The 27,859-nt window shown below is 48.1% G+C and overlaps 1 protein-coding gene across 2 annotated transcripts; it reads right to left on the bottom strand.

Annotated features, from left to right (window-relative positions):
- Nucleotides 1–73: 73 nt before the first annotated feature.
- LOC120381445 (zinc finger protein 436-like) lies at nucleotides 74–27,439 on the bottom strand. 2 transcript variants are annotated; one of them, XM_039499644.1, is made up of 2 exons: nucleotides 27,407–27,439; nucleotides 74–3,637 (listed from the first exon to the last, which is right to left on the bottom strand). In XM_039499644.1, exon 2 carries the CDS (start codon nucleotides 3,138–3,140, stop codon nucleotides 1,887–1,889), a length of 1,254 nt encoding a protein of 417 aa, XP_039355578.1. In that variant the 5' UTR covers nucleotides 3,141–3,637; nucleotides 27,407–27,439; the 3' UTR covers nucleotides 74–1,886. The 2 variants fall into 2 exon arrangements, with proteins under 2 accessions (XP_039355578.1, XP_039355579.1); XM_039499645.1 differs by lacking the exon at nucleotides 27,407–27,439 and having other exon boundaries at nucleotides 74–3,148; nucleotides 3,536–3,585.
- Nucleotides 27,440–27,859: the final 420 nt, after the last annotated feature.

Here is a 27,859-nt window from a genome sequence, read left to right as displayed (position 1 = left end):
GTCAGATCAAAGGTCCATCCAGCCCAGTATCCTGTTTACCGACAGTGGCCAGTGCCAGGTGCCCCAGAGGGAGTGAACAGAACAGGGAATCATCAAGTGATCCATCCCCTGTCACCCATTCCTAGCTTCTGGCAAACAGAGGCTAGAGACACCATCCCTGCCTATTTCAGCAAATCATCATTTATCTCAAAGTCCCCAATAAATCGGAGCTACCTTTTGTCAAACAAAATTAATATCCAGTTATGTGACCAAACAGACTTCAGAAAGAAAGAAAAAACCCACATCCCAGAGAGGTATACATCAATTTCAATTTCATATAAAGTGAAATTCCAGAGCAGGTTACATCCGATGACTCAGAATCAGGACAAGAGATTCTCCCATCCTGTTTTCCTTTGATCTGTTTAAACCTGTTTCACTCAGTGCTGTTCCATTATCATTAGTCATGTTATTTACTAAAGGTTTAACATCATTGTAATAGGGAAAACAGCCCAAATTTCCTCCTGCGAACAATCCTAACTCGGCAGGAAAAACCTCAGGAGAGGCTTTGCCCATAGATGTGGACTGGGATTTCAATGCTGACTGATCACACTGTGTTTGGAATCCATTCAGATTCCCCTTCCAGCTCGGTGACACTTTCATCTCCATCTCTAATGAGTCTGATTTAGGATCAAAGAAATCAGAGGACAATTCCCAATCACAAAGGGCTACTAGGATGACTGGAGGAGTGAAGAACCTACCTTACAAATGGGAGACTTAAGTCTGGTCTACACTACAGACCTATACTGGTATAACTACATCGATTGGGGTGTAAATCCGCAACCCGGAGCAACATGGTTATACCGACCTAACCCCCTTCCTCTCCTGTGTAGACAGTGCTATGTCGGCGGGAGGGCTACCACCTCTCAGGGAAGTGGATTAACTAACTTGACAGCAGTTATGGGCCTATTCCAGGAGTGGGTGGGTGGGTTTCTCTGGCCTGCAATGTGCCGGAGGTCAGACCAGATGATCATGACGGTCCCTTCTGGCATTAAAGTTTGTGAAACTATGAAAGCTGAGGACACTGCATCACATGAGACTTTGGGAGTGGAGGGGTAAAATGTGAAAAACAGAAATGCTACGTAGCTTGGACAGAAGGTAAGAGTGCTGGAGAAGCATGGAATCCCTCCATCTTTTTCAGGTGTCCCAGAGCCTGAAATGACACTTCCCTCCCGCCCTCCGCCACCACTCTTGCTCCTGCTCTTTGTTATATTTAAATCTATTTCATATGAGAAAAAGGGTACGAACACAATTCTTGTTCAGCACACCCCAAGGCAATGTGTGGGCAAATCTGTGCCAAAGGGAGAACTCGGAGGATCGAACAATCATTTTGCAGTGGAAATAAGAGTTTAAATTTGATCCTTCCTGCAGGTTTGCTTAGACTAGGAAAAGGAGGTTAGGTCAGGACATGAGGATAACCTGGAGACTGTACGTGGGTTATGTCCTTACTGCAAGACTAGTTAGGTTTCTACATCATGATAGATAACTCAAGCTAGCCAACTCCATGGAAAATCCTAGAGGAGATGAAACCAAGCAGATTTGACCTTGATATAGCTAGTTGACATCACCTGTGTATCTCCCCAAACTGGAGGTGATGAACATCCCTTGTAGGAGGGTCACAAATTCCCATGACCCAAAGGACTATGGAGTTGACAGAAAGGACCATGGGATTCACCCCCAGAAAGATGGAACTGCAGAAGGCAAAAACAGATAATTCGCATGTGGGAGCTGAGGGACCACAGTGAAGGAAATTGTGCAAATAGTTTTAAAATTCACTATGTGGCAATTAGCAAAACTATTAAAGATACTAAAATCTTTTGTCAGCTCTAGACAAGGTTTTTATGGTGTTCCTATCTCTTGTGGATTCTCTGATGATAAAGAAGGGCTGAGCTTCGAGTGAAGCTTTTCCCGCACTCACAGCATTCATAGGGTCTCTCTCCGCTGTGGATTCTCTGATGCGTAATAAGGGCTGAGCTCTGAGTGAAGCTTTTCCCGCACTCAGCGCATTCATACGGTCTCTCTCCGCTGTGGATTCTTTGATGCGTGATAAGGGTTGAGGTGTCAGTGAAACTTTTCCCGCACTCATAGCATATGTAGGGTCTCTCGCCTATGTGGATTCTCTGATGCGTAATAAGGGTTGAGCGCTGAGTGAAGCTTTTCCCGCACTCACAGCATTCATAGGGTCTCTCCCCAGTATGGATTCTTTGGTGTGTAACAAGGGTTGAGCTGGCAGTGAAGCTTTTCCCACACTCGCGGCATTCATAGGGTCTCTCTCCTGTGTGGATTCTCTGGTGCGTAACAAGGGTTGAGCTGTCAGTGAAGGTTTTCCCGCACTCACAGCACTCATAGGGTCTTTCTCCTGTGTGGATTCGCTGATGATAAATAAGCGCTGAACAATTACTAAAGTTTTTCTGGCACTCGCAGCATTCATAAGGTCTCTCTCCTGTGTGAAGTCTCTGATGTGTGATAAGGGTTGAGCGCTGAGTGAAGTTTTTCCCACACTCACCGCATTTATAGGGTCTCTCCCCCGTGTGGATTCTCTGATGTTGAATCAGGGCTGAGCTGTCGGTGAAGCTTTTCCCACATTCACTGCATTTATATGGTCTTTCCCCTGTGTGGATTCTCTGATGCTGAATAAGGGTTGATTTGTCAGAGAAGTTTTTCCCACATTCACAGCATTCATAGGGTCTGTCCCCTGTATGGATTCTCTGATGCCTAGTAAGGGCTGAACTCTGAGTGAATGTTTTCCCACACTGACTACATTCATAAGGTCTCTCTCCTGTGTGGATTCTCTCATGATTAATAAGGTCTGCACGTCTACGGAAGTTTTTCCCACACTCAGTGCAGGTGTTTTTTCTCTCTCTCGTGAGGATTTTGTGCTGGCCTGTCGTTCCCTTGAGGTCCTTGTGAGTTCCCTGACTATTAATGGATTTGCCCACTTTCTCTTCTCGCTGCCTCTCTGGCCTGTGCTGACTCTCACAACTTTTTTGCTGCTCATGACTTCCGGACACCTTCCGTTTGGATCTTCGCAGCAGTACCCTGTGCAGTTCCACATGCTCAGCATCCTTCTGCTGAGGGGTCTGTTCCTCATTCTCATTCACCATCCCACCATCTGCTGGGACAGAGAGAGAAACACCCTCACATATAGGAATGGGAAAGAGGAGAGGGAGCCAAAGTAAGTGCTGGAGAAATGGGGAAAAAAATCAGAAAGTGAATTCCCCCAAACTCTTCCCCATCAGGGAAAGAGGAGGGGATGAATTCTGTTTCCACATCCTATCCAAACACTCAGGATGAAGAGAGGTCAGGGAAGGAGTTACTGCCGGGTGTCAGCCAGGATAGGTAGGAAGCCATGAGTGATATCTGTCCTGAGGATATTGCACTCGCTGGGGACAATCCGGGACTGAGAGCATCCACAAGATCCTTGTAGGGAATCCCAGCTCCTTCCTTCAGGCACTGACAGTTTTAAGTAGGTTTAATGATTCTTCACCCGTGCACGCACCTCTCAGTATCTCTTGTTCCTCTGAGCCCTGGAGATCTGGGACCCCTGGGTCATCCCCTTGTTCCAGCTGGGAGATCACATCAGGTTTGGAAACTGGAAACCCTGCTCAGGGGAAGAAAACATGGGACATTAGACGAATTCATGGGACATTTGTCACAAAGGAATGTTCTATTATTTTAAACCCAGCCCATTTTAAGGCAGTAAAAACCAGGGCCAGCTCCCCAGAGGAGCAAGACGTTCTGCTTCTGAGGGAAGCTGGGAACAGACACAGCCAGACAATCATCATCAAAGGGGCTCCTAAAACCCAGGCAAGGTAACTCCACGTCCCAGACTGTGAAGACTCCAGAAAGAAAGGAAATCCCCCTAGACATGCTTCTTGCTGGCGGAGAGAGAACCAGAGACAATGAAAGTCACAGGAAGCTGGAACTGGTGAGCATGGGTTTGTGGGTTCAGCAAGCAAGGAACAGCAGGGAACAGGCATGCCCCAGAATGCAGTATGTCAGGGGTATCATTAAGGCTAAGGGTAGGTCTATACTTACCCGCCGGGTCGACGCGTAGAGTTCAACTTCTCGGAGTTCGAACTATCGCGTCTAATCTAGACGCGATAGTTCGAATTCCGAATGCGCTCCCGTCGACTCCGGAACTCCACCACCGCGAATGGTGGTGGCGGAGTCGACGGGGGAGCCACGGACTTCGATCCCGCGGCGTCTGGACAGGTAGGAAGTTTGAACTAAGGTAGTTCGACTTCAGCTACGCTATTCGCGTAGCTGAAGTCGCGTACCTTAGTTCGACCCCCACCCCGTGTAGACCAGGCCTAAGTTTTTGTCACCGAGGTCATGGAATTTGTGACTTTCAGAGACCTCCATAACATTTTCTGCTTCAGCCCTGGGGTGGCAGGGCAGGAGCTGTCAGCCGGCGGAGGGACCCCCGCAGCTCCCAGCCACCAGGGGTGGCAAGGGGGACCCTGGCACAGTGGGGGGAGGGAAACGGACCCCCGGAGTCCCAGCAATGGTGGGTGCTGAACCCTCCTTCCTCCCCATTTTGTCCATTAGTTATTTTTAGTAAAAGTCAGGGACAGGTCACAGGCGTCTGTGAATTTCTGTTTATTGCCTGTGACTTGACTATGACTTTTACTAAAAAGTAACTGTGACAGATTCTTAGCCTTAGGTATCATATGTCAGGAAGGCACATTCTAAGGAAGAAGGGAATCTAGCAAGTCAGGTGTAGCGGAAGGGAGTATGAATATCTCCCAGAGTGTGGCTAGGGCTACAGAATTAGTTTCAATAACTCAGAAACAACAGATTCTACTTCCTCTGGAAAAGGAGAATGTGAAAACGATGAATCAGACCATGTGACTTTAGGAGGGACTGATTCAAAGATCCAAGAAGCCTACAGGGAAAACTGATTGTGGATACTGCAGATGAGTCCCACAAAGATGCACTAACAACCAATAACATCAGCAAGAAAGTGCACATTTCTGCCAGGGACGGGTCGTCTTGCCGCTGTGAGGAACAGAAGATGTCAGGAATAGTGGCTGGGTCACAGCGTGTAGGGAAGAGATGTGTGTGTTGGCGGGAAAGGCACTAAGTAGCAGAGAGAGGAGAAAGTGAAAATAACATTTGAAAAAAAAAAAGCAACATAAAGTGAAACTGGACTGGAATAAGAATGGAATGCAGGCTCTAAATCAAACGGCTCCTAGCTCCCAGATCCTCAAAACCTTCCTTTCCTTTCACACTGCAGGTGCCCCTTGGTCCAATTCCTCCAACCCGCTGTGACGGCATTGGAGCTGGAGAATAGGGATGAATACTGCATGATGACCTGGATATTGGGATCTTTACCATGGGAATAAGTTGGTCTAGTTCAATAGGGGGCTTAAAGGAAAACAAGCAGGAAGGGAAGAAGATTGGCTCATGGCATCAAACTCCTTATGTTGCCTACTCCATGGCATCCCCACCCCTTTCCGCTGCCTCCATCCCTCCCAGCTCACAGGATCTCTACGCCCCAAACCTTCATCTCTCTAGCCTACAACACCCAGAGCCTTCTCAATGCCCCGACACCCTCACTCCCACTGCCCTAACTATTATTATTTCTATTACCCGTAGCACCTCATAGCCCAAGCATGGCCCAGGATCCACTTGTGCTGAACAGTCTACAAAGACAGAACAAAAAGAACTGACTAGCGAAGAACAGGACAAGAGACAGATGGAGACAGACAGACACAATAGGACAATGTTGGTCTCTGGGGACTAGATGTTTTAATGTCGTTGTAGGTATCACAGAGAAGGAGGTCGTTAAGGAGGGTTGGGAAGGAGAAGACTGAGCTAGTCCGTGGACGTGCATGGGCAGCTCCGTTCAAAGCACAGGGAGCAGCACGGGAGAAGGCACGAAGGGAATTGTTTGAAAAGATAACAAGGGGGTGATGGTGTGACGAAGCGGGGAGGTTTCTTGGTTTCCTTGTTTCCTGTGGGGGTTTGGTTTGCATGCAGAGGGGGTGAGACTCGGTTTCCCTAGGTGCTACGGCTTTAACGAGGTGAGGGGAAAGGCAGTTTGTTGTTACAGAGGACCCGTGATGGAACTTGGGACCCCCAACCACTGGCATGGAGGATGGAGACCCCGGCGACTGATGACCTGGTGGCCCGGAGGCCCAGCTCAGGAGTCACAGCTGATTCTGGACAGCGGGAGGACAATGGGCTGCGAAGCGAGGAGAGGAGACCCAGGCAACCCTGTTTACAATCCTGTTTACCTGGAGAGAAGCCAATGGACAGAGGGGGCTTGGGGCCGGGGATACCGGAGGCCCAGCAGGGAAGCAGGGGGGCTCTGGGCTGGAGAGGGGGAGCAGGCAGAGCCCCCCTGGATGCAGGGGGACTGGGATGTGCTGGGCTGAAGGAGGCCAGGCCTGAGGCCCTGAGAATTACCTGCGCTGTGTTCAACACTCAATAAACCCTCCTGTGTTACGCTGGCTGAGAGTCACTCCAGTTTAGAGAACTAGGGGCATTATTCCCTTTGGGAGTGAACCCTGTTATAGTCTCGGTCTTCACAACATCCCCTGGCAAAGAGTTCTATGGATTGACTGTTCATTATGGGAAAAAATACTTCCTTTTGTTTGTGTTAAACCAGATGCCTATTCATTTCATTTGGTGACCCCCCGTTCCTGTGTTATGAAAAGTAGTAAATAACACTTCTTTATTTTCTTTCTGTACACCTGTCATGATTTTATAGACCTCTATCATAGCCTCGCTTTGTCGTCTCTTTTCCAAGCTGAAAAGTCCCAGTTTTAGTAATCTCTCCTCATATGGAAGCTGTTCCACACTCCTAATCATTTTTGTTGCCCTTTCCTGAACCTTTTCCAATTCCAATATATATATATATATATATATATATATTTACATAGGGCAACCACATCTGCACACAGTATCCAAGATGTGGGTGGACCATGGATTTATAGAGGCAATATGATATTTTCTGTCTTATTATCTATCCCTTTCTTAATGATTCCTAACATTCTGTTTGCTTTTTTGACGGCCGCTGCACATTGAACGGATGTTTTCAGAGAACTATCCACAACGACTCCAAGATCTCTTTCTTGAGTGGTAACAGCTAATTTAGACCCCATCATTTTATATGTATAGTTGGGATTGTGTTTTCCCATGTGCATTACTTTGCATTTATCAACATTGAATTTCATCTGCCATTTTGTTGCCCCGTCACCCAGTTTTGTGAGATCCTTTTGTAGCTCTTCTTCGTCTGTCTGGGTCTTAACTACCTTGAGTAATTTTGTATCATCTGCAAATTTTGCCACCTCGCCATTTACCCCCTTTTCCCGATCATTTATGAATATGTTGAACAGGACTGGTCCAGTACAGATCCCTGGGGGACACCACTATTTACCTCTCTCCATTCTGAAAACTGACCATTTATTCCTACCCTTGGTTTCCTACCTTTTAACCAGTTACCAATTGATGAGAGGACCTTCCCTCTTATCCCAGGACAGCTTACTAAGAGCCTTTGGTGAGGGACTGTTACGGAGTATCCTTGCCACGCACTTGACAAGAATGGGTTAAACCCACACTCTGGGCAGAGGATGCCACACCCCCTCATGGCTGCTGGGCACGCGCCAACAGTTGCTGCAGTATAAAAGGGAGCATCCCAGCTCATTGTAGGTGGACGGCCATGGAGGGAGGACGCACCTCAAAGGCTCTAGCCTGGGAGCAGCTGGAATCCCAGACCACGGGATCCAGAGGTGCCGAGACCCCAGCAGATGCCCGGGTACCTGTGGATGCCCAAGGGAGGCTGGAGCCACCAGGAGCAGTGCAGGCTGAGCAGACCAGAGACCCTGAAGACGTCGAGACCACCGCATCGGGGAAAAGGGTAGGAAGTAGCCCAGGGTAACTGGACAGCGGACCAGTTAGCGAACCAGATCTTGAAGTCAGTGTGTTTCGGCCAAATCCTTGCTGACTCGGTGGCATGGACATTTGCCACTGCCAGGGCCCTGGGGAGAGGGAGGGCCCAGGTCCCCCTACCCTGGCGGCCAAACCCTGCCCCCAGGTGGTGGCCAACTTCCACGACTCTGGCCGTTAGGCCGCATAACCGTGTTAAAGAGGTCAGCCGTACTGACTCTGGCCATTAGCCCATACTGTCCTGACAGTGAGGGAAGGCAGATGGACTTAACTGCAGGGCCGCAACACCCTTGTCCCACCCCAAAGGGGGACAGGGTGTGCTTGTACCTCGAGAGGTCGTCTAGTCCAGTCCCCGGCACTCATGGCAGGACTCAGTATTATCTAGACCATCCCTGCGAGGTGTCTGTCCAACCTGCTCTTAAACATCCCCAATGGTGGCGATTCTACAACCCCCCTAGGCACCATGCCAGTGTGTGTGTTGCATTCCATAGGTTGGAACACCCGCTGTGACGCTGTAGGGAATGTGTGGAACACATTGTGATATTGCTGACACCGGTATTATAAAATTGCAATGAATCTGACCAGCCAGGTCATGCAAGGTATCTGCAAAAGTGTTAGAATGTGCCAAGTATGATGATCTTGTTTCTATGTTAGTACCACCTTTGTATTGTGAATTATAGATATGTAGGGTATGTCTGTATTTCCAAACTTGTGCTGCGTTTCTGGGTGACACCCTCAGACAGATTAGGCAGTGCTGATGCCAGCCTCTTTGACGGTCCATCCACGGTCATCAGCTGTACAATAAACCCACTGAAGACACTTATGAGTCAGCAAGGCACGTGGTATGCCTGTGGACAGAGAACTCTAAGGCTTTTCCCTGCCATGTGCTGTGAACAAAGGAAGCACAAGTCACATGGAAAAAGGAACATAAAAGGCAGCTGCATCATCTCCATTTTGTCTTCAATCCCGCTTCCTATCTCTGGAGCAACTTCTCTACAGACTGAAGCATTGAATGAAGGACTGAACAACCCATCCAAGCTGTAGACGTGTTCCCCAACAAACTCACCAAACACTACTAAGTATCAGAGGGGTAGCCATGTTAGTCTGGATCTGTAAAAGCAGCAAAGAGTCTTGTGGCACCTTATAGACTAACAGACATATTGGAGCATGAGCTTTCATGGGTGAATACCCACTTCATCGGATGCAAGAAGACTTGCATCCGAAGAAGTGGGTATTCACCCACGAAAGCTCATGCTCCAATATGTCTGTTAGTCTATAAGGTGCCACAGGATTCTTTGCTGCTTTCCTTATGATAAAGCCTTTAGTTTTAGATACTAAAAGGATTGGCTGTCAGCGTGGTAGTTTGCGTAAGATCCACCTAATATTGTCCTGGCAATGTGGCTGGCCCTCCGGGGTTCAGAAGAACATTTTGTATAGTGAGCAGAGCTTTTAAAGTAACTTATCACTGTGCTGGACTTAGGTGCTGATTGGAAGCCAGAGAACTGGGATGCAACAAAGGGGACTGTGTGATTTGTTTTTGTGGGGGGGATCAGGAGCAGAGTTTGTGACTGGTTGGCGAGTCTAACTTCAGTGTGGACCACCAGTTTGGGAGAATCTGGTATCCCTTTTTCCGCCTGCCCTGACCTTGGCATTTTCAGTGAGGGCTATGCCAGGCACCCCGGGTCACACCAGCATGTATCTGCAGGCACTCCAGCTGTGTGCACTATCAGCTGTAAATGAACGGTGAGGGATGACCTGGAGCAGCTCGGCAGAGCTGTGAGTGTGGTATGCAGAGAGGTGCATGTGAACCCTGAGGGGTCTGCCCCATTTCAGTGCTGAGTGTTGTAAGCTGTGTCAGGAAATGTATACAAAGGTGTGTTCTTGCCATGGTGGCAAACAGGCTAGTGGTCTCCAGGGCTTAGTAAGGGGTAAGTGAAGGCGATGACTCAGAAGGAATCTCAGGGAGAGAGTAAGGGGTGTGTAGTAAGTGCAGGCCCTGATAAAGGCCCAGTATGAGGCCTGAACTAAAGTAATGGTCAAGACCTTGCTAACATAAAGCAAAGTGAAGCTGTGAGCCAGAGGCAGGCCCTGCTCACAGGAGCTGGCAGGGAAAGAGCTGATGCTGCAAGAAGAGACGCACCTAAAAGGTCCTGGACACCAGAGATCAGAACATTCACACACTTTCACACTCCACACAGATAACAAAGAACAGGCTGGCCCATCCCAATGACAGGGGCAAAAGGGTAAAATGATGGATAGAGTTGTTTTGATCGAACCAACATGTACAAGGTAAAAGGCGGCACCTAAATACGTAGAAAGGTTGAACCTTGCTACGTAGAGGGGTGGCCCCTCAATACGTCAGGTGTGATGTGTAACTTGTTTGTATCTGTGTATAAGAATGCATCCCTGGGGCGGTGTCTTTGTCCAGCCTAGGGGGCAGTGGAAATCCCGCCACTGACTGAGCTGAGTCCATTGTCAGGGAGTACATATGTACTGGCTAGCTGTATCGCAGCAGCACCTTGGACTACGTTTGCCGGGGAGCCGGAGGCTGTACTTTTTTCGACAATAAACCTGGCCGACGTGCCTTCGTACCTTACTAGACTCTGTGGTCACTGGGGGTTCTCATCGGGTCTGCTGGGTCAGCGATCTGCGCAGAGCTGGGGCAGCACACAGAGGGAACACACGCACGCAGCTGAGTGATATCAACATTGGAGAAAGCAGAGCACCACACCGGTACCGCTCTGACAACACTGGTGACCCCGACCTCTGATCTGGTGAGTAAGCGAGCTGTCCGCTGTAAGAATCGCAATCTAACATGGCAGAAAACCTCGAGCTAGGGAACCCCCTGATCCCTTCCCTTTTAATCCCCACGGAGTTTGATAACTCCTGGACCCGCTGGATTGCCAGTAAAGGGGGTCCTTATGAATTTAAAAAAGAGAGTGGGGAAACATGGACTGGCATATGTAGAGCAATGGTAGAAACTGAGGCTCTGAGAAATAGTAATAAAAGTAAAAAAGCAAGAATTTTGCAACTCATGTCTATGGCAGTGAGATGGCTTAGACAGCATGCTGGCCAAACAAGCAACAGTAACAAAGAAAGAGTTAAAAGAATCAAAAGAAGCTACACAGCCCTGGAATGCTCCCACCCCCCTTGCAGGGTGGCAAGCAGCCCAGAGACAACCAGCACAGGAACAGAGTGAAACACTGGAAATAGCTGTAAGGAACCTACAAAAAATACATGTGCCGTCCCCTGTTATAAATATTGGTGGTAAACAGCAGGCTTCAGGTAGCTACTCTCTGCCTGAAGAATGGGGACAGAAGTGGAAAAAGGTGGCCCTAGTAAAATTAAAAGATAAAATGGGGTCCACTGCATTGCAACCATCACCTTATGATAAAAGCCAGGTTCCGGTTAAACTTAAACCGCAACCTAGACGGTGCCTGTCAGAACGGGACAAGTAGGTGCACAGCAGGAAAGAGTAGCAAACAATACTCTCATTAAATTAGTAAATCAAATGAAGGAAAAAATGGAACAGTTCACAGAGCACATTAGGAGACAGGAGCTGCGACTCCATTGCAGGGGAGTGAATAAAAAAGAATTTCAAAGTAAAAAACTAAAATTAAGCAGGTTAACACCTAAAATTGATGCATTAACACATGGAGCTGCCCAGAAACAGTTAACTGCAGCAAAAAAGGGCACTCCCACTATCCATTTGGCATGCACACAAAAGCAACAGACACTGGGGGAACAAATTCAGGTTTTACAAGAGCAGGTAACTACCCCCAATCTCCTCTCACAGCCAGGATAAAAACCAGGGGCGCAATTCCCAACTGTGCAGGTTCCCAATTGCTTTGACCCATGGAACCACACTCGCGCTCATATCTAAAAATATAACCTTGTTTCTTAAATATTTGTACATACCAATTAAGTTTTGTCCTTTATATGTTAGGACAGTTTGCTAAATTTGTCTCAGTTTGCTAAATTTGCTGCTGCTGCTTGTACTTTCAAATACCTTGATAGAGTTAATCTTTCTTGGCTCAGGTCTCGCTACCTTCCTAGGAAGAGCTAGGTTGCTCTTCACCCCCCTCCTTCCCCCCTTTCCCCCATCCCCCGCCTCTCCTCACTTCGGCTCTCTCTTTTTGTTTTAAAAGTTAAAAGTTATAGTTTTTACAGAAACCTCTAAAAAATAAAGCAATTGAAAACAGAACAAAACAAGAAACAAAAGAAAACAAGGTAAAAACTTTAAATCCAGTAAATTAATTATTTTAACCATTCAGGAATGCAACAGCTGGAATTATTCCTAACTTTCTTGAAGATATGGTTGCCAAGCAACAAAAATGCACTCTCTGCTTATAATCCTAACCACTAACTAATATTTGAAACATGGGCTTTTCTTATTTCCATATAGCAGAGTTTTAAAATAATGTTAAATATAAAGTAATGCAAAATTCCTTGTTAACAAATTAATACAGTACATTTGGCAAACAATATATTTTTAATCAAATTTATGCTACAAGTTTTAAATAAGGTAATAATTTGTTTATTCAAATGTTTAACCCTTTTTATTTTTTATTTTTGGTTGTGTTATTTTGTATAGTTATGAATAGAATTTTGGCGCCATTTGTTTTAATTGTAAGTTTGTCCTGTGTGTCATGTGTGTGTCTTGTGTCTATGTTATGTGTGTCACGTGACTATTTTTTTTAAAATTATTTTTATTTTGTTGCAACAAAAGTCAATTTTATACCCTTTTAAAAATATCTATAAGATGTGGTACCCCACTATTTTAAAATCATGGTTGGGGTGTAATCATAGTAGTATTAGCACCAATTTTTGTGCAAAGTTCAAAAAGGTTTCAGTTACAAATATATATACATATATTTCTGCCTCAACAAATAATGCAATTGCAAACAAAAAGAATTCTCTTTTATCAATCACAGTTTTGTTTTTTAAGTTTTTTTTAAATTGTTATTCAAAGAAAAAAAATGTAAGGGGAAACCTCAACATTAAGGTAAAGATAATACTAACAAAATGTCAATTTCTTGTTTGGGCTTTTTATAAACTTGTTTGCACTTTTAAATATAGTTATAAGAATGTCATAACCAAGATGTTTTAAAACAACAATTTATGCATAAAGCTAACCAAACAATTTTAACCTAACAAGGTTTTAACATTTTCAACAGGTTTCCACCTTTGGCTCCCAAACATGGCAAAGCATCATAAAAGTATACCCTCAAATACCCTCAAAGTATTTGCATGTATCTGTAATTAAAATTTATTTTGGTTTAATTTTATAGTTGGTTTAATTTTATATGCTTTTCTTTTGTTATGTTATGTTAATGGGAAGCAATGGTTGTTAAGGTTTGTGCTTCTAAACAGTTAACAAGAGTGAAGTTGGTATCACAAGCAAATTAACTCTAAAAAGCTTGTTAAAATTATGTTACTAACTCTTTTGCTGAAACAAAGTGTTCAGCAAAGGAAAGCAATATACCTTCTTATGGAAGATTGTGAACATTTATTGTAGCCATTAAGCATTACATTTAGTATGAAATATTAGTAATGCACCCCAAATGAAAATGAATGTTTATACAACAATTGCAAAAGTATAGCTTGTGTTATAAAAGACTCGGTCCCTATTACATTGTAAACTAAGTTAAAACTGTGTATTAAGTTTGGGTTACTGAAAAGCAAACAAAACTTTACTGTTAACTAACAAAAGTTGTTTAAGTTGCATTCCACAGACTAAAGATGCTAGAAAATATCACACCCTGAAGACACCAGTTCATATCTGTATACAGTGAAGAAACCCCCAAGCATCAAGAAAAGAAAAATGAAGTGCTTTATAAATAAGAGACTGGTCCATTACACCTCTATCTACAATATATGGACAATTAATTTAACAATCAGCTAAAAACCACTAGCTGGACCAGGAAAACTGTCATTTAATTTCAACTTGGTTATTGTGTAAAAACAACTGTATGATTGCTGTACTACTGTATTATCACTGTACTGCTGTATGATTGCTGTACTACTGTATTATCACTGTACTGCTGTATTATTGCTGTACTACTGTATTATCACTGTACTGCTGTATTATTGCTGTACTACTGTACTATTATTGTACTACTGTATTGTTGCTGTATTGTATGATTGCTGTACAACATGTACAATGTGTATAACCTTGCTAAACTGTTTAACCAACACACAGGTACAAATCAACAAACGAATGGCAGCAAACAACATGAAGACAAGGAAAAAACAAATTGGTAAAGAAACTAAGTTACATAGTAACTACAAATTGGGTAAACAAATTGCCTGTTAGTACCAGTCATAATTTGGGTCAGTAACACTGCATCCTAACTGAGGCACATGTTATTCAAAACAATCTTGTTCAGTGTCTGGGTACCAATATTAAACCCTGACACAGCAATATTTGATAAATTGGTTACTGTCTGTTCAGTAGGTTATCTGGAAAAGAGCATCCATAAGAAACAACTGGATCTACATCAACCAATGGAACAGAGAAGCTACCCACTTCTGTTTCCTGCCCAGTAAACCTGACCAGAGGGTGACAACCAGCTTTAAGGATAACCTATAACATGAATGGACAGTACTGTGTAGTAACTAATTACAATATATTTATATATAAAGGCCTCAGTGGTAGTGTCACTACTCCAAATTTCTGTTTTATTTCTCATATACATAGTACTGTGGGACACACTATCATAATCCCTATCCCAGTATTTCAAAGCACTCATCCTACTACTAATGATGAGATAGGTGATAACTGAAATTGCCCTAATAAGAGTGTGTTTCTATCTGTGTCACCAAAGTAAAAGGGCCAAAGTACACCAGCAGACTGGAAAAACATGGTTATGCTTGGATATAAGGTGGGGTCATATATATACACATACATACTATACATATATGCCCATACACACTACAAATATATATGCCATATCCATATAATTCATATATATTAATTATTTGGGAGTGCCTCTAAGGCTCAATCATAATATTACATTCCTCAGTCATGGTCCCGGGCCTAACATTCCCAGGTCCAACATAAGGGACTAAAATAATTGGATAATAAAGTCTGTCTAATAGTCGTACGAGGGAATGTGCAGACTAAACGGACAGATGGGGCATGAGTGTATGGATGGTAAAATAAGGTAACCACATAACAGTGTTTAGCCCACTGGGTTATCTTCAGTCCAGGCATTATGCTTTTCCGGGACGATGGGTAAACATCCTCCCCATAAAAAGACAAAAAGCGGGGGAATGTAGTAAGTGCAGGCCCTGATAAAGGCCCAGTATGAGGCCTGAACTAAAGTAATGGTCAAGACTTTGCTAACATAAAGCAAAGTGAAGCTGTGAGCCAGAGGCAGGCCCTGCTCACAGGAGCTGGCAAGAAAAAAGAGCTGATGCTGCAAGATCGCACCTAAAAAAAAACTTGACACCAGAAGAGATCAACATTCACACACACACACAACAAAGAACAGGCTGGCCCATCCCAATGACAGGGGCAAAAGGGTAAAATGATGGATAGAGTTGTTTTGATCGAACCAACATGTACAAGGTAAAAGGCGGCACCTAAATACGTAGAAAGGTTGAACCTTGCTACGTAGAGGGGTGGCCCCTCAATACGTCAGGTGTGATGTGTAACTTGTTTGTATCTGTGTATAAGAATGCATCCCTGGGGCGGTGTCTTTGTCCAGCCTAGGGGGCAGTGGAAATCCCGCCACTGACTGAGCTGAGTCCATTGTCAGGGAGTACATATGTACTGGCTAGCTGTATCGCAGCAGCACCTTGGACTACGTTTGCCGGGGAGCCGGAGGCTGTACTTTTTTCGACAATAAACCTGGCCGACGTGCCTTCGTACCTTACTAGACTTTGTGGTTATTGGGGGTTCTCATCGGGTCTGCTGGGTCAGCGATCTGCGCAGAGCTGGGGCAGCACACAGAGGGAACACGCACGCAGCTGAGTGATATCAACATTGGAGAAAGCAGAGCACCACACCGGTACCGCTCTGACAACAGGGTGCTAACGTTTTGCAGCCTGAGATGGTTTATGTAGAACAGGCTCAGTGCAGACCAGGCAGCTTCTGTTCATTACATCAGACCTAAACCCACATTTTGTCTTAGCAAAGCGAAGACGTCAGACGCTGCGCTGTGCTGCTCCTGTGCTCTGTTCCCGCGGTGTTGTGTAGCAGGGGAGGGCAGAGGGCTGGTGTGTGTGTCACCGGCATGTTGGGGTGATGCTGAAACAGGACTCAGTTGAGTTGCATTATGGGGTGACGTGAAACTTATATCTTCATTTCCCCTTCTAAGAATGGAGGGGACGGGAATCCTTACCCGGTGAGGTCACGTTCTCGTAGTTCTCCTGCATGATGGCTCTGCAGAGGGATCTCTGAGCAGGGTCCAGCAGAGCCCCCTCTCCCCTGGTGAAATACACAGCCACCTCCTCGAAGGTCACCGGCCCCTGAAAGAGCAAGAGTCCAACACTCAGGACCTGCTGCCCCACTCACAGCCCCACTATTCCTGGGGCAGCAGAGCCAATCAAATGGAAGCTCTGGGAGTCCCACAATCAGCAGAGTCCCATCCCCACCCCACACACAGCAGCCAATGGGCATCAAGGTGAAGGGAGAAAGAGAGAGCCCCTCCTATCCCCTAGAAGACACGGGGGGAGGGGTCTTCACGTTCGTCACACACCTACCTGCCAGAGGCTGATACGGGAGATGGAGCCCCCAGCAGGGCCCAGGGACAACTCCCAACCCGCTCCTCATTGCCAGCCACTGGATGTCAGGGGACAGGACATCACACAAACCTTCTCGAACGTGCCCTCTCAAATGTCATCGCAGCCTCTCATTCAGGCTCCAGCACGGGGAGTCTGGTCAGTTTTCCCAACCAGTCCGGGGATCTATTTCCTGTTCCACAAACCAGGGAATTTCCACCCCCTGCCCTATGGGTCTGTTCCCAGAGTCTAGACCCCAGGTTAACCAAGTCCCAGCAGGTTCGTCACACCCTGTCTCCTTCCTTTCTCTACCATAGGCACTTCCTTCCCCCTCCCATCTCCAGACCACATTCCCCAGAAGCTCCCACTGCCTAGATATTTACTGTTCCTCTCCCTGCAGCAACTACTCAATAACCCCTCCCTGAACTGGTTTGCCGACAGCCATTTCCATCTGTTGTCTCATGGGAGGGTTAGGAGTAAAACATGGATATCATTCTGTACCAAGAAAGGCAACTGGGGTGATTTCAGAGCAGGCTTCGTTTAATTTCACATCAAAATTGCCCCAGGCTCTTCTCTGCAGAGAGACACACGAGATTCTGCCATGTTGGGAAAACGCTTGGTCACTTTATTGTCCTGGCCCCTCCCAAGAGGACTAAACCCACCGAGACATTTTTCAGTCCTCCCTGTAACAAACCTTTTGAACCAAATGGTAGAACAGAACCACAGGAATCACTCTGGGGGATTCCCCAGACCTGGTCCCCAGGACAACACACACCCCACCGGAGGGAACAGGGAGAGTCAGGAACTGGCTTTTCCTCTTCCTGTGAACAAGAGGAGGAGCAGAAAAGGGAATCTGCCCAGGGATGCTGCAATAAGTGTGTCTGGGCAGGTCAGAGATCTGGGAATCTCTCTCCCCACTAACTTTTTCCACTGCCCCTTTCAGCCTATCTCCTTCCCCCTCTCCCTGCCCCACCAGTTTGGATAGTCCCATTCCTGGGTCATGTTCTTCCCCAGGGCTGGATCAGCGCCTGCAACTATTAATGAGAGGAGAGATGAGGAATGAGATTATGCAGAATCACTTGGCTGCCCATCCTCAGCACTTTTCTTGAGGTCTCTGGCTCAGGAGTTGATGTTGGCAGAGCTACCTTAGGGGGCTTGCTCCAACTGGAGAAATTCCTCGCCTTGGCTCAGCACAGAAGACATTTTAAATAAAGTCACTCTCCAGCACAGACCCCACTGGGAGAGAAGCAGCAGCTCAACTTGGGCTTCCAGATAACAGGGGAGGAAACAACAGCATCTCAGCTAGGAAGCTCAATCCAAGTCTCCTCAGTAGAGAGGAGGGGAGGGGGAGAGAGAGAGAGAGAGAGTTTGGGTTTTAGAAGAAGACTTTAAATAAAATCAGAACAGAAAACAATAGTAAAAATCAAGAAAAAAAATACAAATTCATAAAACTGCCCATCCCTACAACTATTAAGTGCATTTCCAGTAGCCCACCACTGAATAATGTGATCCAAATTATGTACGAGTAGAATATCTAAATTCCAAATGAAGGCAGAAATCCACTAAAAAATAAATTAAAAAATGAAGCCCATTGGCAATGCCAGTACCAGATACTTTACATTGTCTGGTTTTCAGAATAGCTGTCTTTGTTTGACTCAAAGTGACGTTCACAAGGCATATTACAGATCTATTTGTGAACCCATACTTAACAGTAAAAAGAAATACACTATGAGAAAAATCAAGGGACTATAACCAAAATATACACCCATTATTTGTTAAGTATCAGAGGGGTAGCTGTGTTAGTCTGGATCTGTAAAAGCAGCAAAGAGTCCTGTGGCACCTTATAGACTAACAGACGTATTGGAGCATGAGCTTTCGGGGGTATTCTACAAGGTGCCGCAGGACTCTTTGCTGCTTTTACATTATTTGTTGTACTTCAGGGTAACTTGGAACAAGTAAGAAACAGATGAAAAACAGCCTCCCCCATGTAACAGGGGGCACACATGGACACATTCTGAGTCAAATAATACACACATTTGAGGCCATACCGCTGTGAAGTATTCTCCACTGGAGATCACCCACACGCTTTGCAGTCAGAGGATTGTGTACAGATCACCAGGCTGGGTAGATGGAGTCTGCCGCCAGAAGCTGTCTTCTCCACACTGAGCCAGGATAATCAATAAGCATTTGAAAATGCTGAGTCTTTACCATAATCATATACAGGAATAATGCTTTGGGGCCTGAGCTATTAAAAGTACATCTGTAAGACTCGCTGAAGGTAAGCAAATTGCCGTGCCGATCCATGTTCCAAGCCACAGCAGGAGCAACAGGCAAGGGAATAGAAATGTGAGTATAATCGGCGATGGCTCGCTCAAAGAGGCAATTGTCCAGATCGGCAACGCTGCGCCTCCAATAAAAAAAAGAAACCGGCAAACAGAATGAAAACCAAGTTTAGCAGCAATGGTATCTGCTGAGATCCATGCAAAATTAGAAAAATAAATCAACTGAACTCATTTTTTTTTCACCTGCTGTAATAAGTGCACCCTGAACTTTGCTATCCAACCGGTCCCACAAGCACTGTTTTAAAAAAAATTTTTTTTTCAAGCTGTCCTACAACCCAGAATCATTATTGCCATGAAAGGCGTTTTCAAGTTCTGCAACACCCAACTCTAACTGCTCCATACTTTGGCAAAGGCCAGGGTTGGCTGCTGCATATAGATTAACTTTGCCACCTCCCACCATTGCCTCAAGGAAGGAAAGACACTCCGATGCCGCAAAAATATTTGAGAGTCCCCAGAATGAACATCTTGTACAAGGCAAGTGTTAAAATGCCGGTCTGAGCCGACGATCTCCCACCGAGAGAAGAGAACACAAATGAGAGCAAACACAATCAGAAATTCAAGCTGGGACGATGCAACTAGAAAACGAATGATGAATAAACACATTAAAAAAAATCCCTGCCCAAGTGGGCCCTAGAGATGGAGTTGGCACCAGCACTCAGCCAGCTGTACTGCTGGGCATAAGGTTAGAAATGCTGTTGTAACACCAACAGACCCCGGTCGTTGTCGGGCAGGATCGAACCTGGGACCTCTGGAGCTTAGTGCATGAGCCTCTACTGCATGACTAAAAGCCTGTTAGTTCAGACTGTCGAGCAGACTCATTTTAACTCTCTCTCTAAGTGGTCTTGGTGCCACCATATGGGACAGAACAACACACCCAGGAGGCGTGCGGGTTACACTGCCACACGTCCGTCAGGTCACTGAGCAGACAGTGGTTGGGGTTCCAGATTATTCCTATCCGGCCTGTCGTTAAGAGTACAATTAAAATTGCCCACCGCGCAAATTAAAATATCACTTGTCAAAAAAAACAATTTGCCAAAAGAGCACCCAAGCGCTGGGGGTGGGGTGGGGGGCAGTACCCTGTATTTTTCTACAGTAGGAGATTACACATTTATTGAAAAAAGATGATATTGCTCAAAAGTAGCTTGAACCATCAATACAAGTCCTGGAACAACTGCCTGCAGAACCAGCCCATCTGCAAAGAGAAAAGCAACCCCCACCCTCCCGGTGGAGCCATGACTCAGAAAAACCTCCCCTCTCCAATCGGAAAGCCAACCTGTGCAAGCGACTCGCAGAAAGGAAACGTCCGCTGTCTTCTGAGACAGGCACTGCAGGAGGCGCGCAATCACAGAGCGTGCTGCCGAGTGGCGAGGGGAGGTTTCTGGCAGGGGGTCTCCCTGTTGCAAGCACAGCCGGTCAGTCAGTGTCCGTGTGACCCAGGTCCCCTGAGCAGCGTGTTCCCTGACTGCACTGGCCAGCTAGCTTGCTTCACAGCGCCCTGAGAAACCGGGGTCCCCTCCACCACCCATGGCCATTTTTTAACATGGGGCTTTCCCCACAAGCCAGAATCCCCAGCGAAGGCCGCGGATTCCATAGCAACAGGTTACGCCTCCATTTCGCAGTCAGGAGCCCCTGACCCAGTCATGCCGTCCTCCCCCAGCTTGTCAAGGGCATTACCTCCCCAGAGGCCTCTGCAGCCCGTTGGCCCCTCGGTCTCTGCCATTGCCACCTCGCTCTTTACTCAGAGAAACCCCCATGTTCCCAGGCCCAGGGTCCCAGCTCCCTGGGGCAGCCCAGCTCCTTCTGGGGCACTGATTGACTAAACGTGTCAGACTCCCACCAGGCCCTCACTGGCCACACACACTTCCCAGTCCTTGTGACGGAGCAGGTGGCAGGCGGATTTGACATGGGAAGGTTGCAGGGGAGTTACATTGGGGATGAGACGGAAGCTACCTGAGCTGTAACCTGAGCCAGGAGGGGGGTTGGGAGAAGTGACACCTTCTGCCCGGGAGATTGAACAAAGAAGAGGAGGAGTTTTTTGTTTTTTTCAGCTTTGGTGCTGGGTGGTGCAACGCAGGGAACCCCAAGTCTGTGGGGTCTAAGCTCCCTGCCCTCCCAGAAGGACTTGATTGAGGGGTCCTGGTTGTACCCACAAGCTCTGCTGTAGCCTTCGTTCCTACTGTCCAATAAACCTTCCATTTTACTGGCTGGATGAGAGTCACGGTGAATCCCAGGAACAGGGGTGTAGGGCCCTGACTCCCCCACTCTCTGTGACAGTCCTATACTTCAGGGACATTTTTGGAACCACTGTTTAAAAATCTGCCCATGGAAGGAGCACACGTGCCAAGCCTCCATGGCAAGAGGGCTGGTGATTTCACCATAGCTTGCCGGGTCTCATGCCAACAGCCAGTGCTCCCAGTTCTAATAATTACAAGCACGTCTAAACACCACACACAACCACCATCAAACTAAACACACACACAAAACATTTCCTCAACAGATAGAGCAGCAAACCCACTCTCAACCTCCCACAATCCTCAGTGTGAGAAAGAGACAGACAGACAGGACATAAAAACCACCTCTAGTCACATAAAATCACATTATAAACTATTAACAATGTTACACACACACACACACACACACAATATATATTAATAAAATATGGTAAAACACATCTTAAGAGAAAATTAAACATGGATCACTAAAGCATTACCACCAATTTCACTCCAAATATCGTTAACACACCAAGTCGACAGAAAATTGTCCAGACTGCGTCAGTTTCCAAAAAATGTAAACAATCTGCAGCCAGGCCGGCTTCAGTGCATGCAAAAGCCCCAGCACATCACGCCCCTCTACCCCGGCCACTCTGTTCTGTTGAGGTTTCAAAATGGCCAGTTTCACATGACCCTGCACAAAGTTAGCCATGGATTAAACCTGGCAAATGCGAGCACCGTAGCCTACTCTGAGCAAACAGGGGCTTGACGAAAACCAGTCCCAAACCACTGAAAGCTGGGGGAGGTGGGGTGGGCGAGGAACAAATTGGGGAAATGTATTAAAAACTGAAACACGGTGTCTGAAGCTGAACAGAAAGTGCACTGCACAGACATCGCAGGGGTAGGTGCTATGCAGAACTCTCCTCTACAAGTCCCCAGAGCACCTAGGACGAGGAGGTTTGTACAGCGGGGGACACAGAGTCACCCAGGGCCAGAGCCATCCTCCAGGCTGTGCCAGGGACATCAGACCGGGTGCCTAATGCTGCACCTTGACACACAGGCTACAGAGCTGCTTCTTGATCATGGTTGCAAAAGGAACATTTACCAAATCCTTCCAGGACAACCACCTGCCTGGTTGCACAAGGATCTTGTTCATAGAAGGGGAGAGAATTAGTGAAGGTAACACGGGGTTTTCCCCAGGAAGAACGGTCCCAGCAGAAACTTTTTGCTAATAATGAGCAGCTTGCTGAGGATCTGCCACATGGAATTCAGTGAGGATCTTGCACAAAAAAGTGCCCAGACGTGAGCAGCAAGAGTGGTTGCTGAGTTCCAGTTTGACCAGCTGGGAAGAATCAGGTGGGCTGGAGGAAAGCTGGAAAACAGGATTCTGAAGGAGAAAGTTTCAGCAGTAAAAAGTGGGTTAAAAAACAGCAGCTCTTCCAAGAGCCATAAACTGCAAAACGCCTGGTTCTGTCGTGCACCTGTGTAATCGATTGCGCCGGGGCTCAACCCTCCTCAGGGCAGGAGGGGAGCCACACCGACTCACTCCACGTCTTCTGTTGGACCGGCTGGGCAACAGTAAACAGTGTTAGGAAGCTCAGGCCCGCTGTTGCTGGGGCTGAGCGGCAATACAGCACACGGGCTCAGGCCCTTTGGGACAGGGCTGAGCAGCGAATAGTACAGGGAGCCCAGGCCCTTTGGTGCAGGGCTGAGCAGCAAACCCAGTCAGGGAGCTCAGGCCCTTGGTTGCAGGGGCTGAGCAGCAAACCGTACGGGAAGCTCAGGCCCTTGGTTGCAGGGGCTGAGCGTTGGGTGAGGGGGAAAACTGCCACCCGTGCGTGGGGTGGCAGGGGGGACACAGGCCCACCCACTCCACTGTGTCCCAGCCCGGGGCCCTAACAGCGGCTATCACCGCCGCTGGTCAGTGGGGTCCTGACCGCAACACACTGACAGCGGGACTTCTGCATCTGTAGCCTGACAGGGGTCGGCTATCCCCGGGCTACTTTCCATTTCCCCCTCAGGGCCTATCTCGTCCGGGGCGCCCACTCCAGGCCAGTCAATCAGCATAGGCTCCTCCAGACCAGGGCTTGGTGGCAGGTCCGGCAGCTCCTCGGGGAAGTCCGGCCAGGCAGCTCCTCCGGGTACTGGTCACGGGGAGGCTCCGGTGGCTCCTCGTCGTAGCAGGCGCGAGGAAGCTCCGGCCAGTCAGGACAGCTGCCTCGGGCCCTGGAGGGTTCCCAATCAGGAGCTCCCGACGGCACGTCTGCTCCCTGCGGTGGCTGGGCTGCGACTGAGCTCTGGCGGCCGGCTTTTCTACTTCCTGTCCCGCCCCTTGACTTCCGGGGGGCGGGGACTGGTGGTGGTGGCTCCGCCCACTTGGGTGTCTGCGAGGGCGCTCCCTCTGCTGGGCAGGAGGGGAGCCACACCGACTCATTACAACCTGGCAGAAGTCTCCAGGCATTAAAAGACCATTAAAGACTGGAGGCAAATCTAGACTCTGTAGTCAACCAGGTGCCAACAAAAATAGGTGAGAGTCAAAGTTCATCCCCCCATAGCATAATGGAGGAGAGAGAGGACAAGGGGCTTCCAGACCAGACCAGATGCACCATCCTGATGACCTGATCCATGAGTCTCTGGCCCTGTTCATAGAATCTCAGGGTTGGAAGGGACCTCAGGAGGTATCTAGTCCAACCCCCTGCTCAAAGTAGGACCAATATAATATATAGAGATATACCAATCTCCTAGAACTGGAAGGGACCCCGAAGGGTCATTGAGTCCAGCCCCCTGCCTTCACCAGCAGGACCAAGTACTGATTTTGCCCCAGATCCCTAAGTGGCCCCCTCAAGGATTGAGCTCACAACCCTGGGTTTAGCAGGCCAGTGCTCAAACCACCGAGCTATCACTCCCCCACAACTAAAGGATCAATCCCCAACTAAATGGCAGGAATAGCCAAGCAAGGTGCAGCCAGTGGGAACAATTCAAAACAAGCTGTTGAAATATGCCCCTGAATCCAGTCCAACAGGCCCCGGGGAGGTCCAGATACACTAGCCAGTGCTACAATATTGAGGCCACAAGACTGTTGGCAATCAAAACCTGTCCCTGAATAGAGGTTACAGGAAGGAGCCTTGCACCTTCTCTTCAGCCTCCTCCTAGTTCCTTAACATAACTGTTCAGATCCAAAACAGACCCCCGGACACCTCCTCCCCAGAGGAGCCCCAGTGCAATTATAGGGGCAATAAAGGGGAAATGTGACATTACCGAGAGCCCAGTAAAATAGAAATGTCTTTGCCCCGTTAATGCAGACACAAGACGCCTGTTCGTACCCTTGTAAACCAGTGCAACGTGCCTGCAGGCCCGCGCCAGATGTGGGGAACTCAGAGATGTCACCAGCACAGGCTGACAGAAAAACTGGGAAAGCAGCTGGACCCCCTGCACAGAAAGGCCAGTCAGACTGCTTCCAAGGAGGGGCGGGAATGGCTCCAAACTCAGAAACCAGAACATCCCAGACCACCCTTGACAAATGCTTTGGGACGCTGGGAAGCAGCAGCTCAGAGCCCCATTGATCTTTCAGACTCTAAAAACGTTACGGTGCAATAAAGAAATATATGAGGACAGCGCTGGCCCGGTCCCAAAGCCTGTAACGTTTTTAGAACATAACTGAGTAACTCTAACCAAGGCCTTCGCCTGGTCCATGGAACAAGCCCCACAGCCAGATTACCAAGTCTGCTAACAGTAAAACATCACAAATTAAGAATAAATGATCCAAACTACCGTGGTTAGGAATACAATACGTGTGTCATAGAGTCCAGACAGTCCTTCAGCTGTGTAGCTAAGGCCCTGGATAAAATCTTATAGCACGGGGATCACTGCCCAGTGGCAGCACCCGGATATACTTCAGCACCCCTAGAAAAAACTCAGGACCACTAAGATGCCAGAAATCTTTGCAGAATTGGGATGGCAGCCCACTGATCCCTGAGGCCTTGCCTATAGAGAGCTGCGGGACTGCAGCAGAGGGCTCCGGTAATGACAGCAGGGCAGCCAGGCACTGTTGCAGCTCTCCGGGCAGACAGGATAATCCCTGATGCAGCTCTGCCATTACCAGCATGTCCCAGGCATGTCCCAGGAGGTCCCCGGTCCCGCGGATTCGGCGGCACGCCCGCGGGAGGTCCCCGGCCCCGCGGATTCGGCGGCACGCCAGCGGGAGGTCCCCGCCCCGCGGATTCGGGCGGCACGCCCGCGGGAGGTCCCCGGCCCCGCGGATTCGGGCGGCACGCCCGCTGGAGGTCCCCGCCCCGCGGATTCGGCGGCACGCCCGCGGGAGGTCCCCGGTCCCGCGGATTCGGCGGCTTGCCTGCGGGAGGTCCCTGGATCCCGCGGATTCGGCGGCACAACCGCGGGAGGTCCCCGGTCCCGCGGATTCAGCGGCACGCCTGCGGGAGGGCCCCGGCCCCCGCGGCAAGCCTGCGGGAGGTCCCCGGTCCCGCGGATTCGGCGGCTTGCCCGCGGGAGGTCCCCGGTCCCGCGGATTCGGCGGCACGCCCGCGGGAGGTCCCCGGTCCCGCGGATTCGGCGGCACGCCTGCGGGAGGTCCCCGGTCCCGCGGATTCGGTGTACCCACTGCCGCTGAATCTACGGGACCGACGGACCTCCCGCAGACAAGCCGCCGAAGGCTGCCTGACTGCCGCCCTCGCAGGGACCGGCAGGGTGCCCCCTGCGGCTTGCCGCCCCAGGCATGTGCTTGTGGGCAGCGGCGGCGCCAGGCACCAGTGCTCCAAGACAGCTTGGAGAAGCACCGTGTCAAGCAGGTGGATAAAACAGGCCCAAACGAGGACCCCCGGCTTCTTCTCTTCCAATAGCACCTCAGGCGTCAATACTTCTCCGTTGGAGTCTGGGGAATCTGCACAGGCTTGCCAGGAAGGCCCAAGATATCCCATTCCAGGGTGCTCACGGCCTGAGGCAAGGACTGCGCGGCCGCCTGGGTGTCAAGCTGGATCTGGAGTTGCCTGACAGCCCACTACGAACGCTCCCAAACCACTGTGAATAGCGGGGTGAAATCTGAGCCCTTCAGTATCTGGGTATTAAAGCACCGGTGGGAAGCCCAGGCAGGAGAGGGAGATACACTTAAGAGTCCCAGTGACGATCAGACAAATGAGTGGGGGACGTGGAGGAGCGAACAGGTAAGTTTGTCATGAACTGGTAATGACAGAAACCCCCCTGGGTGAGGTTTGAAGGACTCCTGCCAGACAACTGGTGGAGTGTGCCGGGGGGAGAGGCGGTATCTCTGGTAAGCTTTTCGCAGGTGTGTATGTTCATTTATTTCTTTTTAAATATTTTCTCTCTGTAATGTTTTCACCTTAAGAATAAGTGTTTGCTCAGAAAGCTTTGGGGGGCACCGTGTACCTGCAGGCTATCGCGCTGTTCAGAACGGCTGAAGAAAAAGCCGGGTACAGACGCTGGCCTGTTCGGGCAGTCTGGCTTGCTGGGAATATTGCAGCGTAGGCAAGGAGCTGTGTGGCCAGGAAATACCCCGGTGAGGAGGCAGAAAGCAGCGGGTCTCTGCCCAAGTGAGGTGACTGGGAGAAGCCAGAAGCCTAAGCATGGGCCCTTGCTGGCCCAAGGAGCGGGAACATGGAGCAGTTCAGTGACAGAGATTCGATAACAGAACCTGCCCCCCCTGCCAGCCATTCACACAGGCTGGGGGAACCCTGGGTGATGCTTTCACAGGGGAACGGAGGAGCCACAATAGTTAAAAAATTCCCATGCCTTGTCACTGGCCCATAGTAATTAAAGAGAAAAGGGAGGAAATCTGAGGAATTTTGGGTCAGTTTTCACAAATAAGAGAGGAAAGTGGGAAAACGTGAGGATTTTATACAGGGAGTATAAAAATTAATGATTTTTATTTAATTTTTAATGTTATTTAAATCAGATTCTTTTGATTTTATTATTTAAATTATAATGAGTTTTTTTTTTAAATAAACCTCATGCTGCAAAACTTCTGTTAGTCTATAAGGTGCCACAGGATTCTTTGCTGCTTCTACAGAACCAGACTAACACGGCTACCCCTCTGATACTTGACACCATGCAAGGCACTGCATTTAGCCGTATGGAGTGGAAATCCATCAACCTCATGAAGAAACTTGCACAAATACAGACGGATATCTCTAGCTTGCTTCTTGCTTGCTTATATATACACACCTGTCCCTGGAAATTTCCACTGCTTGCATCCGAAGAAGTGGGTATTCACCCACGAAAGCTCATGCTGCAAAACTTCTGTTAGTCTATAAGGTGCCACAGGATTCTTTGCTGCTTCTGTTTAAAATGAATTCTGAATTTAATACACAACATTTGAAGGCCTAACCCTTTTATAATATCTTAAAACATTTAAACAACAAATAAATATGATGAATCCAGGAGCCTCTATCAAACACTTGACATTAAAAGCTGCTTTTCTATGTAAAGAAAAAAGCATCTAACTTTTGAGGTCAAGCTTTATAAATACAGCACGGGTGGTCACGTTTTGTATTCAGGGCTTGGTCCTGTGGGCACCAGCGGCTGTGTCACTGGCAAAGTCATCACAGGTGTTGGGACAAAGCCTCTGACTCAAAGAAACACCAACAAGGAATGTAAGATGACGTCTCTTTCAGACAT

This window comes from Mauremys reevesii, linkage group 14, assembly GCF_016161935.1.
Source record: "Mauremys reevesii isolate NIE-2019 linkage group 14, ASM1616193v1, whole genome shotgun sequence".
NCBI lineage: Eukaryota > Metazoa > Chordata > Testudines > Geoemydidae > Mauremys > Mauremys reevesii.
Note: the sequence above shows the minus strand (reverse complement) of the source record. Positions and strands in the feature narration are given on the sequence as shown.

Excerpts from the sequence above, each read along its gene's own strand:
- LOC120381445 (XM_039499644.1), bottom strand. The coding sequence starts at position 3,140 with ATGGTGAATGAGAATGAGGAACAGACCCCTCAGCAGAAGGATGCTGAG.